The following is a 17,111-nucleotide window of genomic DNA, read 5'->3' as shown; positions in this document are numbered from 1 at the left end:
AACAAATAATACTTGGTTTTGGGTTTTTTGTTTGTTTTGGGGTTGGTTTTTTTTGGTTTTTGTTTGTTGGTTTTTTTGTTTTTTTTTTAATTAGATATGACATTTACACACCAAAAGTTCTTAAAGTACTTAAAAGAATAAATTGATCAAATCCTAATGAGACAGTACAGGATAAACTGTCTAGGGTAACTCTGAAGAACTGACCTAAACAGAAAAATGTAAAAAATTATTTCTTTTTCTAGCCTGAATCAGTGGAACATATGGTAATCATCATCACATTATCATTATCCCAATTTAGATTATTATTTTTGAATATTATGCTTCCACATGAAGTTTTATTCCATCATTTGTCATCATGGATGACTCTGCATGCTTGTGAATACTGACTGAATATACTGTATTTCTAAAGACATTTGTTAACGACTATCATAGGATCAGAGAATTATTAAGGCTGGAAAAACACCTGTAAGATCATCAAGTCCAGCTGTCAACACAACTCCACCATGCCAACTAAACCATGTCCTTGAATTGCTGCATGTACACATTTTTTGAATGCCTTCAGGGGTAGCAACTCTACCACTTCCCTGGGCAGCCTGTCCCAACGCCTGACCACTCTTTCAGTGAAGAAATTTTTCCTAATATCCAATCTAAGCATCCCCTAAGTGCAACTTAAGGTCATTTCTTCTCGTCCTATCACCAGTTACTTGGGAGAAGTAACTCTTCCAACATGCAAGTGACTATTCAAATGTGAAAGAATCAGAAATAGAAAACAAACTTCTAAGCACGTAAAGGATCAGATCAGTATTTTGAAATAACAACAATGGTTGGAACCTACCCAACCATATATAACATATAGGTTATATGCAACATGTTACATTGCCATCAGTGTCTCATCCCCCAAAAGACAAAACAAATCTACTTGCCTTTGCTGTTTCTGAAACAGTATTCCAATAACCACCGCTGAGAGAGAACTTCCCACTACCTATTCGGGCCAAAATCTCCTCTGGGGTATCATCAGGACCATTTGCAAAAGGAGTGTAGCTATTTAAACAGAAAATTGAAAATGTTATTAACTTCCATAAACTGGAAGACAGTAGTTATTATAAATCTGATAATAACATTCAGCGCGTTCAACTTAACTAGAGGCAACACACATTCAAACAGCTCTAAAACTCAAACGATCCTTAACATGAAAATGTATGACACTGCAGACTACATGCATGAGTACAGGTCTGTTCTTACTGTAGGCATTCCCTCTATATAGGCTCTGAAAACCAGATTTTTCCTATAGTGGTCTAAGTAGTGGTGGTTCCTGAATTACAGAAAGTATGCCTTAAGCCTTCATATTTTACTGAAGTAATAAAACAAGCTGTTATAAAATTAATTTTGAAGAGTTAATGATGAATCTGACAAAAAGAGTAAATGCTGTTTTGATACTAGAAGGTGGAAGATGTAGAATATTTCTTTGCTTCAATACATTCTTGTTGCTATCAGAATATCCACAACCAAAGGGGATACATCTAAAACCAAGTATGTTCATCACCAATTTATTTTTAAATGCCAAAAATATCTCCGATTATGTTCACTCTTAACCAAAGTGGCAATCTGAATAATCCAGCAGAAAGCTAATCTATTTGGCAGGTGTAATAGCAACCATTTTACCATCTTTTGAGATTAGGGAACAATAGGAGAATTTAATATACATCTTCTATACCATTAATTTCTGCTGCACACATAAATGCATTTCTACTGTATCTACTATATCCTAACTGCATCACTTCAGACTGTCCACTGGCTGATTTTTGCACATACTCATGCTTAATGCATTGCAATTATATTTGGAACATATATTTCCTTCAACATATATGCTGCTTAATCAGCTAATTTTCTCATTTAACAATCCTACCCCTAAATCACCAAAAAGCAGAAATGAAACACTTAAAATAGATTAGACATGAAAAGCCAAGAATGTTTCACATTGGTCCCTGCAAACTTGGATTCTACAAAAAGGAATGCATATTTTATTCCCACTGAAGCCAAAGCTGAGATTAATCAGCACCTCAATAGAAACACCTTCAACAGTGGGCATACATTTATAATCCTTTTTGTTTATATTGGCTTGCTGTTGTACAGGAAAGCAAACTAAATTTACCCTTACCCAGTAAGCATGGTATAAAGCAGAACCCCAAGGCTCCAGATGTCACATGCAGCATCATAACCTTGTCTCTTTAAAACCTGAGGGAGAGAAATTTATTTATTTATTTTTAAAGTATGTCTAGAAATACTTTAATTATGCCATTAAAATTGTGAGATTTCAAATTTTTAGTTTTTACAGTGAGTTAGCGTGTTACACACAAGTGAAAAAAGTATCTAACCAGCAAAAGAACCCCATCAAAATAAACTAAAGCATATAAGATATCCTGGTATTTACCTCTGGTGCAACAAAATTTGCTGTGTAACATGGAGTCATCAGAAGACCATTTTCTGCTCGTAGTTGTTTTGCAAAGCCAAAATCACAAATCCGAATCGACTCTGGATTACCAGATTCGTCAACATATAGAATATTGCTAGGTTTCAGGTCTCTATGAACAACCTAAAAAAATAAAACAAACCACTAAGTACAATGAGCTAAACACAGGAAAGGCTTTATATTATAATTATCAAATCTGCTACTTAATTTCAAATATCCTATCAGCTTCCAGATTTCTAGCTTCTAACATTAGCTGCAGCATTCTGATGCTCAGTGGTGTTCAGAGTACTACAATTCTAACTTGGAAACCAAATATGAAGCCCCCTCCAGACATTCCATTTCCCCCAGATTTATTTGTACAGAGAGTCCCAGATGTCATGGTCTGTTGGGTGAATAGATGTATTTTCTATTTTAACATGCATACCTACAAGATTATTTAAATCAGAACCTTTGGCTGGTAATATCTTTTGATGTAATGGATGTCCATAGCTGTTGATGTGCCACAGTGCTATATAATCACACACTAGGTGCTGCAGTAACCCATTACATTCCACTCTATTAATTCAGATAATTGGAATTTATCTCAGTGCAAACATTTAAGGCCTGATTAAGGAGGAATTTTAATACAGTCCTGCCAGAAAAATAACTAAATATCAAAGAGGTATTCTCCTAATGGACAGACATGTCAAAAAAGCCTTTACTGGTTCCCAAATGGCTGTTTTGTAGATCTAAAATGCTTGACTTAAACTGTAGAAGCCATCAAAGTTCTGGCAGAATGAATCTGATCATATTTGAAGCTATGTTATAAATAAGCCTTTTTAAAACTTGGAATGTGCCAGGGCAGTCTTTCACATCAGATGACTTGTTATACTTTTTTTCACAAGACAAATTAGCCTAAAGTCCCTAGAAGCTTTGCTCTCTGTAAAGAAGAGGGTATATACTGCTGTAAGGCAGCAGAGTGGATCTAAATATCCTCTTTTAAATATTTAAACAGACCTGCTATGAAGGCCTTTCTTTTTCTGATTGTCCTATGTATTTGATTAATATTAAACACAGCTTTTCATGGTTAAATCTGAATGGAGAATTCATATCACATCCTGGAAAAGAATGCGGTGAAACATTTCAAGAAAGTAATCACATTACAATGAGGAGATACCCCAAAACTCATGTGAGTGATGTGCAGAATGAGAAGCTCTACACACTCTTCCAAAATTCTAGTAGTGTATTGGAAAAATAAGCAACACAAGATGAAGAATAATAGGCTGCAGTGTCTATAGACTGTAAAGCCATTTAACAGAGTAAGTCTACTTAGTAGGGGCTTTTTCAGCATGCAAATATTTATGATATTAAATAACCTGAGTTGGTACAGCAGCTCTTAAGAGGAACATCCAAGCTTGAGATGTCAGTGTATGAGAGAATGGGCTCCTGACAGCCCTCATTTTTTGATACTGAGGTAAATGAGAATCCTTTTTCTCTAAGAAATGGATGAAACATCCTTTACTGCTCCAAGAAGCAGAAGAAAAAAGTCCCACAGTTTTATTCCAATTGGTGGTGTTTGGTTTTTTTTAAAATTAGATCCTAAATGGCTTAGAAAGGAATAGGTGGGCAATGGCAGCATCACAAAGCTGTGGATTTGGCATACTGCTTCTAGAACCAGTCTGTTTAAGTTTTACTTTTTTTGGAAGAAGGGGAAGCAATTCTCAAGTGGGAGGAAAAGTGTAACAGTCTAGTTCAAATTGAAATGTAAAATTCTTAAGCAATCAGAATGTTATTATCAAAGAATATATAAAATACCTTTTTGTATTAAGATGTTTTCCTAAAGGTGAATTTAAAAATAAAGTTGGATATAAAATATATATAATATATATTTAAATATATATATAAAATCAATATAGCTTAAAATTATATTTTATATCTTGCATTAAAAATACATTTTATTTTAGAGCAATAGAGGAGAGCAAAACAATATGCAGGACTTTTTAGTTCTCTTATTTCTTAGCATCTTGTTTTTGATTAGCATTCACAGTCATCTACAAGCATGCAGTATTCTGCTCCAAGATGACATTATATTTCCTGTTTATTCTTTTTACGATGTCTATTGTGCCAACCCTTAATTGTTGTATGCTGGCACTAATAGTTTTGGAATGGTTTGCCTGAAAGCTGGAAGATTTTTGAAGAGGAAGATTTCATTCCTTCCTTAGCTAACTTTTCAGTTCAAAAGTATCCTATGAATGTCCATAAAGAAACTCCTTCTGGGAACAGTTGTGGAGGCTGCACACTCATCAGAATCTGTCAAACCAGCTGTTACCTACTACCATATTAAAATGAGCTCCCTCTGTGTCCAAAAGGGATCCAAAAGGAAAATCCACCGAAGACACCAGGGACTCTTCTAGAGAAAAATTTGACTATTGAAGTACTCACCGTTTATATATATGGCCATCTTTCATGTAGAAATGTACTTAATGTAAGACAAATTGAAAAATTCCTAAGGTTCCAAAGAGGATGTGATCTAATGCAAGTTAAAATGCCAGCATTTACAAAGAACTAGAGTAAAGAAAAACAAGAGCTCATAAAAATCCCTTACTTAATGCATGGACACTGGGCCTTTTTTTGGCCACATGTGGTATGACGGAAGCAGGTTATGATTTGTGGCATTCTATTATTAATATTTCCATACAGGAGGTATGGTTTATTCCTAGTTCTCATGGATGCTGCTGGCCAAAGGTTCTACTCCTGTGCACAAAGGCTCAGATAAAAACCCACACATAACAAGAGACTGAAGAAAGCCTTGAATCACAGAATAAGATACACCATATGTATGGTGTATGATGATAACTTATGATCATAGGTTTTCTGAAATAATAGCTTCCAGAAAGTCACTGCTGAATTGTTGTTACTTAAAATAATGAGTACTAACCATTCTGAAATATCTTTTCTTGGATAATTAGGTGCTAGCAGCTTCACTTTGCACCCTTAATTTCTGCTTTCTCTCCATCTCCCTTGTTTACTTAAAAATGCAACACAACTTGTCATTCTTGCCAGGCATTGTCACATTTGCCTTCATTATCTTTGAAATACAAATTAATTTCCTGAAGCATTAACTTTCTTTCCCCTAGCAGCCCACTACAACTTCCTGAGGCTATGGTGCCAGAATTACAACTCATAAAACAAGTTCTTCCAAACCAAGAAGTGGAAAAATTTACAAGAGTGATAGGTGGAAAATACTCAGTTTCCAAGGTCTATGAGAGGATAGGGCTGGAATTACATGTAAGCAACAGCACTGCTTCTAGCACTTGTTCTTGGCTTCCTCTCATGTCATATTAGTCATTTTCTGCACATTCCACAGAAGTGTTGACAGACTGCATGTAGGACAAGAGATACAGCTGCATCATCCGTGTTATCTGGACATCTGCACAGGCTGATCAGGAATGCTTTGATTTCAACACAAAATCGTGCTGCAAGGTAATTCTTTACCAAAAATTACTTAATTGCTGCACAGAAGAACATAGAAATATGTGACTTTATACTTCTGAAATAGAATACTAACACTTCTATAAGCCTTTTTGTCTGAGATGAAAACTTACCCCTTGTGCATGGAGATATTCAACCGTTTTTGTTATTGTGAACAGAACAGCACTGGCTTCTCGTTCTGAGAAAAACTTTTGTCTAAGAATTTTATCCAGCAGTTCTCCTCCTTTCATAAGTTCTGTTACTACATATACATATTTTCCATCATCATACACCTGCAAAAAAGTAGAGAAAGGTGTGAAGTTCAGAATACTTATTCTCTATATTCCTGTGAAGTGCACGGACATAGTGCAGGTGCATCCAACATGCTGCTTTCTTCAATTATTAATCCCCCTATTTCTCATTCGGCACTATCCAAACACTGTTCATCTTCAGAAATGAGGAAAAGATCTTCTGCAAAAAGGTAATACTGTAATGAAATTACACAAAAATACTGGTATGTTTAAAGACAAAAAAGGATGAGTAATATGTAGATTCCTCCACATACTCTTAATGAAACATAATAAACTAGACATGGTGGAAATTAAGAAGTAGTGATACATGAAAACTACCTTAACTAAGGCAAACCCAGAGATAATTCTAAAAGTAACTATTGCACCAAATTAAAGGTATGGACAGAGATATTCCAACTGAATAACCACACAAAACAAATGCAAGTTCACCTTAAAGCATCTCTGTAAACAAGTTACTGTAAACAAAAGGGCTATGATAAAACCCAATATACAAATCTGAAATTAATAAAACTTATATTTTAGACCTTCTAGTTATGGAAAATGGCTTCATTTTTGCATGATTTTTATCTTCTAGGGAAACAATAGTTGAGAATTTTATTATCAGCAGGGGGCACTACAGACTGAGCTATACTAAAACATGTTAAGGTATACTTAAGCATTTTATTTCAGTTCCACTTTCCTGGGCTTCCAACCCAGAAAGTGGTTCTTGCTTTAGTGACACCTTGTACAGATTCTATTCTTTATTATTATGTCAATTAATTTTTATGGTGATGTTGAAATTGTTCTCTTATGCACTGCTTGTGAAATAAAACCTACTTTAAGTAGCAACAATTATGGAAGTTGTAGAAAAATAAACTTAGAGATGCATATCAGCTGAATTATAAAAAGAGCTTTCATCCCAATCTCCTTGTCTTAAGATACCTAGGAAATACTAAAGTTCTGAACTTAGAAATATTTGTGCCCTTCACTATATTAAAAGGATTATTTTATCAACAAATAATAAAAGAGTTGGTGTAAAGAAACAGTTCCAGAAGGCTTCACAAGTTGTGAACATAAAGAGAGGAAGACATTACAGGTTTTATTTTCTCATTTAACAGCAGTGTTTCCCCCTGTGAAATACAAATGATTAATCATCTGAATGTTCTTTTATTAAGACTTTAAATATTACACAGAATTAAGAAACAGAATTATAAAGTTCTAGCTACTAAACTTGCATTTTAGTAGGTGTGCTCGGTGTAATCCTGGTAGAACATGAAGGGATAAACTTATTTTATTTGATAAGATAAAGCACACACATCAGAGTATTGCACGGGGACATACAAGCAAAACTTTCACTATGTTACTATTTTATCCATTACCCCTTGCAGGTCCTGTCTATCTGTCAAAATAAAAGAAAAAAAAAATCCAGCCACACCAAACCAACCATTACCCTTGTTCTAATGGTATTATCAACTTATTTGTTTGTATAGAACAAATAATGTTGATGTTTTCTTTACAGCGGTGCATGGTATTATGCTGAGATTGTAAATGTGATGATTTTTAATGAACTCCTGACACATGCCTAAGATCAGTCAGTATGTCATCTCCGGCAGGCAAACAGGAAGAAAAATTATGGTGAAAAACAGGTGTAGGGACATGAACAAAGTATCACGTAATGGAGAAAGAGAATATGATTTTTGCAAAGAGAAAAAAGATTTCACATACATATTAGGTGTTGTGTTGAATTTGCAAGTAAGCAGTTGGATAGGGAGTCTGGATATACTTTCTTATACTGGATATAAGCTTTCTAAAATGATTCTGGAAAAGATTCTTCAGCTAATGCTTTACATAACTCAAAACAGCACAGAACTTCTGCTGCAGAACAGTAGCTAATAGGTCATCATCACCACAGCTTGGCTTTGGGAACCAAGATTTATGAAGGGCTCTAATAGGTAAAAAATGGTAAAATACATGTAATGGTCTGGCACAGGAAGTTTCTAGGTACTGGTTTGTTGGAAGCCGTGTGCTTCCTCTGTTCTTACACTGCATCCACTAATGGTCTCTGTCAGAGGCAGGATATTGGATAAGAGGACATCTGATTTAGCACAATATAGCTCCTTCTTTTGTTTATGTACTGTGTAACTTAAAAAGACCACTGATAACAATCAGAAAGAAAGACCCTAGAGGACTGTGCATTGCAGAAAGAATTTGGTCTTTTGAATATCCATTGTTTCTATCCAAATAACTTCAGAATTAAATTATACAAGAAGTGCTAAGCAAGAATGAAAATTAACATCAAGTTAAATCCAAATACTACTGCACTGATTCATGAACTATAAGAAAGAAAAATTACTTACTGAAGAACAATAAATTACATGCACTTAGTACTGAAACACTTTATTTTGGCATTTCAAAATAGAAACATTTAAGTGCTAGTGTGAAACAAAATTAAAAATGGAGTCAAATCAACACTGAGTTTTATTTGCATAATAATAAATACATGGTGCTCTTGATGTATTTCAGGCCTAAAGGCCAATACTCCTTACGCTTCTGAAAGTTATAATAGCATACCACTATACTATGGAATATGCAAGCAATCTGCCCCATGGATCTATATTGGGACAATAAAAATTTAACACTATTTAAAGTTTTCACAATACTGGGTATTATACAAATTTCCAGCACATATGAATCCTGTTGTTCTTTCCTTACACTGGAAATATTTTCATAGACTGTTCTTGAACTGATCTGAAGTAGAAATAAGTGAGAATTAAAAGCCTACTGTCTTCTCCTGCTCTGTGGACTTCAGACTTTTTTTTTGTTGTTGTCTCCTTTTCTTATCTGTCTATTGCATGCTGTGAATGAAAGATGCCATCTACTGGAAGATGATAGGTGATGGTGATGAAGAATTAGCTGCAAAGTAGAACGACTCATTGTATACATTGCAGCTTTTCAAGGCTGCTTGGGTTTCTCAGGCCTCAGCAAAAAATACTCATAATGCTTAAGTTCAGGTAAGTATTCATATTCCCTATGTTTGTCTTCCTCTTTTAACAGCATAATCTCTATTATGAGTTAAAATAACACATAAAACTAGCATGGAGTACTCAAAAGTAAAGTGGATGCTGATACAGGTTCTGTGTTAGCACAGATACTCTCAGGGACCTTTACTGTCCAAGCACATGTGGCAGAACAAAGTGGGACTGACCAGTTTGCAGAAGGTGAGCTCTGTGGTGGGCTGCTCCTGTATATCTGACCTGTTTTGTTCTCCCAAGAAAGGGCCCTAACTGCATGATATTGATGAAAGGAAGGCAGATTATAGTAGAAGATCTTTACATAGAGTTGCCTGGTACCCATGTCCACAGTATTTATGAACTCTTCTCCCTATGAGGAGAGGCTGAGGGAGGTGGGGCTGTTCACCCTGGAGAAGAGGAGGCTCAGGGGAGACCTCATCGCTCTCTACAACTCCCTGAAAGGAGGGTGTAGCCAGGGGGGGGTTGGTCTCTTTTCCCAGATGACTTTCAACAAGACAAGAGGGCATGGTCTTAAGTTGTGTCAGGGGAAGTTTAGGTTAGATATTAGAAAGAATTTCTTTACGGAGAAAGTGATCAAGCATTGGAATGGGCTGCCCAGAGAAGTAGTGGATTCTCCGTCCCTGGAGATATTTAAAAAGAGACTGGATGTGGCACTCAGTGCCATGGTCTAGCAACCACAACAGTGGTTCAAGGGTTGGACTTGATGATCTCTGAGGTCCCTTCCAACCCAGCCAATTCTATGATTCTATTTTATGATAATGACTGCAACATGTTGGAGAATCTCCCTTCAGCTGAGCTCTGTCTCCTGGAAATGATTAGCTGTTTGCTTGAGGTTTCATTCTGAGGACCAGACCACTTTCTTGCAGTCTATGAAAGTCATTAAGCATTTTAATTTTTAATTCTCTGTAATGCATAATCAATGAGATAAATGCAATATTATTTTTCTTTCAGATCATCAGAATATGCTGTTCACTATGAAAAACCTCTACCTCCTAACTTAAATTACTCTTGGCTTTTTAAGGTCAAATTGTTTCCCCAGTCAGAGCAGTATAGGAAAAAAAAATAGCTAATCTTGCAAACAAAGACCAGGTGAAGATACAAGGTAAAGAAAAAGTGATGACCATGGATATGAAAAGCCTCTATTACCAAGTAACTGTCATTAATGTTCCTGAAAATTAATTTAGGTATTGTGCCATCTTAAACAGCAAGTCCTCAGTTACATAATAATGCACTTTAAAATTGCTTCTGACCAACGTAAACAAAAGGATATTCAAAGTTAACTCAGCAACGAAAACCTTGCTTATTACTTTAAAAATACAGCCAAGGCGAAATGATTGTTCCTGTGCTAAGATTTGCAAGGGATGAATTCTTTAAGTATTTAGGATTATGTTATACCACACTATAAGTATCTCCAAAAGGCAACAAAGACATATCAGTAAAAAAAAAAAAAAAAAGATATTGTTGAATACAACACATTAGGACACTGTTTTATTTTTAAACACTGAAAAATAGTAACATAAATTTCAAACATGCAGTTTGTAATATCTTGGATTAGAAGGTGATGTGCAATTATAATACACTAAGGAATGTTTAACACACTACTTACATCTTTTAAAGTAATAATATTTGGATGCTGTCCATAGCGCAGCAGGATTTCAATCTCCTCTGTTGGATCTCTTTTACTTTTGTCAATGATCTATAAAAGCAAATAGATAAATAGGCATAATTATTTTTGGGAATACTACGTAGTTTAATACTTTGGTGTACTTACTAGCATAAACAGGTAAGTAATACTCATTATTGTTGGTAAAGAGCATGGATTATAACCAAAATAAAGCTTAATTGGAATAGCAAGGCAGAGAAAAAAATTTGAAAAAAATCTAAAAAAATGTCTCAGTTGAAAACCGTTTTGGATGATGTGATCTTATACCTCAGGCTGTGATAAATAGTGTAAGACTGTTGAGTAGATAAGACTTCAGTCACCCCTTCTTTAATAAAATAGGAAGTTCCTAATTTGACAAGAGATACAGGTGTAACAATGCTAATGAACTGATTTTAACAAAGCTAATCTCAAGTATTTAGCTCAGCAAAAGAAAAAGCAGGAGAAAAAGGGAGGGGGGAAAAAAAAAGGTAAAAATTGCCCAAGCTAATTCAGACAAGAATTCCATTACGAAAGTTCATTTGAATAGCTAGGGGACTGCAGTCAGGCTCTGAAGTTCTCCCTGTGCAAACAAGCAAAATATTATTTTGCCCTATTTAAAATGTTTTGTTGTGGTTTTGTTCTTTTTTTCCCCCCTCTCTTTCTGAACTGCAAAATTTCCTCCAATGTCTTCTCCATCTCTTTCTTACCCCTCTTCCTTTTTACACACTAAAGCCAGCACCACCACTGTCCTAACACATCAACACTGATACAGGACTCCTTGAGGAAAAAAATCAATAAGAGAGGCATCAGAAAAGCAAGAGAATCCTGACATTAAGTGTTATGGCTTAGAGAACTAACAGCTATGCCAGTACTTTCTTCCAGTTTCAAGAAATTACTTCATATTGCGAGTACAGAATCAAATCTGTTTCTGGCCAGAACCAGAATAATGACAAATATGTAAGTACCAAACTGAAACTGGAAGGTTTCCAGTAGACAATCTGTGTTCAAGGATACAGCAAAATATAATTTATCTTCACATTTTACATATTTGGGTAGTAAAGTGTTCATCAATTGAAACAGAGAACCACCTCACAGTACAGGATCTAAATATTACTTCCCCCTCCGCTTTTCAAGTCTGCTAATCCATGCTCCTGCTTTTACAGTTCCCATTCAGCTCCACAGTCTTATATTATATATATAAAAAAAAAGATAAGTATATCATTCCACTTTTGGGAATTCTACTATTTCAGCTAAGCATTAAATACCTTCAAAGAAGTGCTAGAAAGCCCACTGGAAGAACATAAAAAAACCCCCAAACATTAAAACCTTGTTAAAAACTAGCAAGCAATGAAAAGAGTTGAGGTTTATTCCAGAAGGTACACAGACCTAAGCACTGTTATGAACTCCAAGCTGTCTGCCAATTTAAGGGTCTACTTGAGAAGCAAACCCCCCATATGTAACTATGTTAGATAAAAATAATCACATTTTGAAAGAATGATGGAAAGTCATCAAAGCTTTTCCTGCTTCCCTTTCTTCAAGAAGCAGTCATGTAACTCCCATCAGTTTTTCTTTAATTACATAGGTGTTTCAAAGACTGAAGATTGCTTTTCACCCCCCAAATCAGCATATAGAAAACAAAACCATTAGCAACTCTATAAAAATATCTGCCAGTAGATGGCATATGGTTGATTAGCATAATTCACATCTGCATCTAAAAATCTTCTTATACTATAATTTAGTTGCATAAAGAATGCAGGAAACTGAGATAAATTTTATCATGTCCAAAATGCTTAAACCTGGAAAGGGTTGGTGTGGTTTATATAAAAGTAATTACCTTTACAGCATATTCCATGTTTGAAGCTTTATGAATACATCTCTTGCAGATGGAGTAAGACCCAACTCCAATATCTTCCTTTACTTCATATCCATCAGTAAACTGAATGCTGTTCCTGTGCAACTGCTACCAAAATAACATTATCAATTAACAAATATTCTAAATAAATTACTTTTATATTAAGAATAAGTTTTTTATTTTCTACTGATTTGCTTCAGATTTTGAACTGATGGTCTGTACTAGGACAAAGTGGCCTAAATAGGCACTACCTTCTGCTTGGTATTAGTACAGAATAAATCATAAATAATGCACACTGTATTTTAGAAACTGACAACATGATGTTTCTGGTTACTGATTAATAAATTTAATGACACTCTTCAAAACAATGAAGATCAAAAGACTGTGATAAAATATTAATAAAGGAGCATCACTCTTATCTGAATAGATGAATACCAGCTGGAAAACCCAGATATACTGAATAGAATAAGATTAACTAAAAATTGGATGGAATAGCAGTCAAAAATCCTTTCCCACAAATGAAAAGCTGAAAGACTGAGAAGTGTTCACTCATAAGGGAAGGAAATGGTGTTCTAGCATAGGCAGTCTCTGCAAAGGATGCAAAGCATTTGCAGGAAACCATCTGGGTATCCTGCAGCACTGAAAAGAGGAAACAGGAGTGAGGAAGCAGTGGAGAGGCATGGAGAAAAGGCAGCAGAGAAGATTTTTACAAGAGAAGTAAACAATATAAAAGAAAAGAACCTCATTTGCAAAACTTTGTGGCAAAGAAGAAGCACAGAAAAACATGTAGAAACATTTAGCAAGTCTTCAGGAGCAGAAGTTATTCTGATCCATATACCAATCCAGATAGGTTCTGTAGATTAAAAGAAGAGCTAACCCCCCTTGAAATTTAATGGTTTATTACACATAAAACATGCTATGTAACAAACAAGGATGTTAGGACTATTTGAGACATAAAAAGAGGATTAAAGAAATACAAGAAATATTAATTTCTGAATAAACTGCTTTTAAAAATTTTTCTCAGCCATTTGCCCAATATTATTGCAGTGAAAATATAAAGGGAAATATACAGCATATTCTCTTATTCTGACCTGTAAGCCAACAGGTTTTTAACACAACTGAGCTCAGGAGTTTGCTTGCACAACTCAGTCTTCCTTGGTAATCAGAATTACTAAAAGCAGTAAGAGAAGGTAGAACAAGAGTTTTTGCAGAGGTCTTTTAGTTTTCTTTCCTGTACATGCTCTGTTTTTTTCCCCACTGGCTGTAAACTCTCCAGTGCTGAAGCACACTTTTGGAATGACCTCAGCCTCATAAGGAGGCCAGGAGTGTCTCCCCCATTTAGCATGAGGTCCACCTTTCTTGTCTCACCCAAAACTCACACAAAAGCAAACAAAGCTTTGCTGTTCAAAACCAAGCAGTATTGGCAGTAATAGAACACGTAAGAATAGCAACCCCAGCAGGCTATTAAAAGCAACAACCTCACAATTATTCAGACGGGAGACTGTATTGGAATAATTCCAATACTGCTAGGAAGCCAAAGCTTGTGTGCATACTGTGACATTGACTTTTATGTTACACTGAAATTAGTTACAAAGTATCACGGATTAGCACGTTAATTTAAAGTGGCTCTGGAGGGATGGACTATGTCAGTGATTCCAAAGTGCAGAGCAGGCCAAAAGATCCAGACACAATTCACCATTACACTCAAGTGCCTTCTGCTGCACTGCAGGAACCAAATGATATTTTCCTGCATAGGGGAAAAAGATCAGTGTGTCTGTTATTCCCTTGTCTGTTCTGTTATGTCTGTAATTATGGCTCCGTATTAAAGAGTTATTAGAGTACAGATGACAATGTTTTCTTTAAAGGGTTAAAACCTAATCACACCCCTTGTTGATCAGTAATGAAACAGGTCGTGCACTTTTAGAGCTTGTGTTTGGATAAAATTACTCTTCCTGTATAAAGCTGATAATGACTTTGCTGTGGGACTGCATTCTATGATGAAGGAAGCAATCGCTCTACACCAAGAGACAGCAATATTGATTTATTGACCTTTTTTTTTTTTTTTAAAGCAGATATACTCACCTGGACAATTGAATGCACTCCAACTGTCTGCATTGCTTGGCTTTCATCATCTGATGCAATAGCTACAAAACTAAATCCCCGAAAGAGTTGATGTGCATTAGCACTAGGTGGGATACCAGGCGAGTCTGAAAAACACATCATCTACTTACAAGCTGAGTTTTAAACATTTAGATATGAGATTATGCCTACTCTGAGGAACAAACTACAGCTTTATTTTATAAAGTCCACAGAAACTGGAATTTGCATGAAGTGTTTGAGAACCGTAATAAAAATAATTACTGAACTGTTTTGTATACACCATCCAGAAACAAAACTGATAATCATGGACTGCTAAGATTATATTTCAGTCAGGTGACATTATAAAAAAAAAAAAAAAGTACTTTTCAGAAAATATTTACATATAGTAGCATAACTATGTTATATTTATGGAGAAGTTCTTAAATTTTGGTGACACCCTGCATGTCCAAAGACAAAATTCTCCATTTTATTTTCAACGGATCAGTGTGAAACTATGCAGACAGATTGCACCGAAATAGCAACTTTGCCACCCAAATTCTGGAATAGCAAAGTTTCTACATATACATAGTACACAGAGTCACCATCATGAAATAAATGAAGTCTACACAGCCTTTGAAAAGACATATAAATACTATTTTTGAATGTAAAAAATGAGATTATTCAGATAAGTAAAGTTGATCTTACGTATAAGTTTTGTTGCTGAAGATTTATTTTTAACACAGGACAACTCATCCGTCCCTCATGAAATATTTACACTGAAGATCACAAAAACTTCTATGAATTATGGAACATTTGTCTGTGGACATTCACTTAGCTCAATAACATCAGGAAGAACAAGACATTTCACACAAGCTGACCAGGAACAATGTTTCTATTTTTTTAATACATACATCAATTGTATTCTTTTTACCTTTTGGAGTTTTTGCTGTAAACTCAGGGTCAAAATAAAATGTATCTTCAGGTCTTCCAGTTGCAGGTTTAAAAGGGGGATGAATTTCCCTCCTGTACAATTTCTAAAGAGAAGGTACAGGCCAGGGTGAATTAAACAGTTATAAGACACCATCAAACACTTAATTAAGAAATTTTCTGAATTAGATTTTCAACTGGATACTTACATTCCAATCTATTTTGGAGAAAAATGCATGCCTCTTAATTTCTTCAACTCCATCTGGACCTGCTCCTTTTATAAGGAAGAAAAATGTGTGAATTATTTTTTTCCTTGGACAAAAGAATAAGTAAAAAGGTTGTATTTGTCTTTTCTTCTGCATTAATTCTAGAGGTATGAATGGCAGAAATGATATTTTGCTTATCATTAGAGAGCAAACATGCAAACTATGTTCGAAGCCTGTTTTACACAAGACACTGGAAATTTTTAGTCATTTTCATAATCACAGATGTTATCAATTTTATGATCAAATTTAAAATATTTTGCTAAACACTTTACCTAATCTGTTTGCTGGATTTCTTTTGAAGAGCATTCGCAGAAGACTCTGTGCTTCAGGACTCAAGAACTGGGGCATTCCAAGTTTGGCCCTATAGAATAAAAATTATTAATAGCGTACAAACACATTTAGATAAGACTTTAATCTACATTCCCACTTTCCTCTGTCATTCAAGAAATCCATATAAACACCATCACTGAGAAATTGCCTTCAGACATCAGAAACAGACCAAAAGTGCTGTCAGTCATGTAAACCTAGTATTTCTAGTTCTTTTTTTCTGTTTTGAGTAGTGTAGTATTTTTGCTAATGACTCGAGAACTTAAGTAGGTGGTAGTAACATAGAAAATAATAGTTATAGAATAACATTTTACAAAGTTGCAATATGTTTTGATCCACTTTTATGTCCAGTTATTATCAAATGAGATGAAACATGCAAATCCATTCTGACTGTAAGATAAAAGACAATTTAGAGGGGCAGAAAACCATTACAGTATAACATACACCAAGAAGACATAAGCAAAACACCAGAAAACCTGAGCTAGAGCATATAAATTAAGGTAGGACAGACCATGCAAGATCAACAGATAAAAAAAGAGAAAAAGATCACTCTTTTCTTATTGCACCCTCAATCTATTTCAAATAACACCTTTCAACTCGCCAGTCTTGAACTTTTAGATTTAAGTTTTTGTAGTTCTGTCATTTAGGGTTTTTTTGTAATCCTAACCAATTTTTTTCTCCTCCTTCCTTTCCACCTCTCATTCCACTGGTAGCATGACTTTTTCCTTAACAATCCACGACAGGCTTTCTCTGCCTTTCAAGATGACTTGATTGAC

At 35.1% G+C, this 17,111-nt stretch overlaps 1 protein-coding gene across 2 annotated transcripts in view; it reads right to left on the bottom strand.

Moving 5' to 3' along the window:
• Positions 1 to 17,111, bottom strand: part of RPS6KA3 (ribosomal protein S6 kinase A3) — a 75,594-nt gene that overhangs the window by 6,829 nt on the left and 51,654 nt on the right. Inside the window, exons 11-20 of one of the 2 annotated variants that reach the window (XM_030444748.1) lie at positions 16,281 to 16,369; positions 15,952 to 16,016; positions 15,747 to 15,849; positions 14,819 to 14,943; positions 12,719 to 12,844; positions 10,849 to 10,938; positions 6,055 to 6,213; positions 2,432 to 2,593; positions 2,159 to 2,235; positions 924 to 1,041 (exon numbers count right to left, since the gene is read on the bottom strand). In XM_030444748.1, the coding sequence (XP_030300608.1) occupies positions 924 to 1,041; positions 2,159 to 2,235; positions 2,432 to 2,593; positions 6,055 to 6,213; positions 10,849 to 10,938; positions 12,719 to 12,844; positions 14,819 to 14,943; positions 15,747 to 15,849; positions 15,952 to 16,016; positions 16,281 to 16,369 (1,114 nt within the window). The remainder of the gene's footprint in view (positions 1 to 923; positions 1,042 to 2,158; positions 2,236 to 2,431; positions 2,594 to 6,054; positions 6,214 to 10,848; positions 10,939 to 12,718; positions 12,845 to 14,818; positions 14,944 to 15,746; positions 15,850 to 15,951; positions 16,017 to 16,280; positions 16,370 to 17,111) is intronic. The other variant, XM_030444757.1, reaches the window with a different exon arrangement.

The sequence above is a fragment of the Calypte anna genome, chromosome 1 (genome assembly GCF_003957555.1).
Source record: "Calypte anna isolate BGI_N300 chromosome 1, bCalAnn1_v1.p, whole genome shotgun sequence".
NCBI lineage: Eukaryota > Metazoa > Chordata > Aves > Apodiformes > Trochilidae > Calypte > Calypte anna.
Note: the sequence above shows the minus strand (reverse complement) of the source record. Positions and strands in the feature narration are given on the sequence as shown.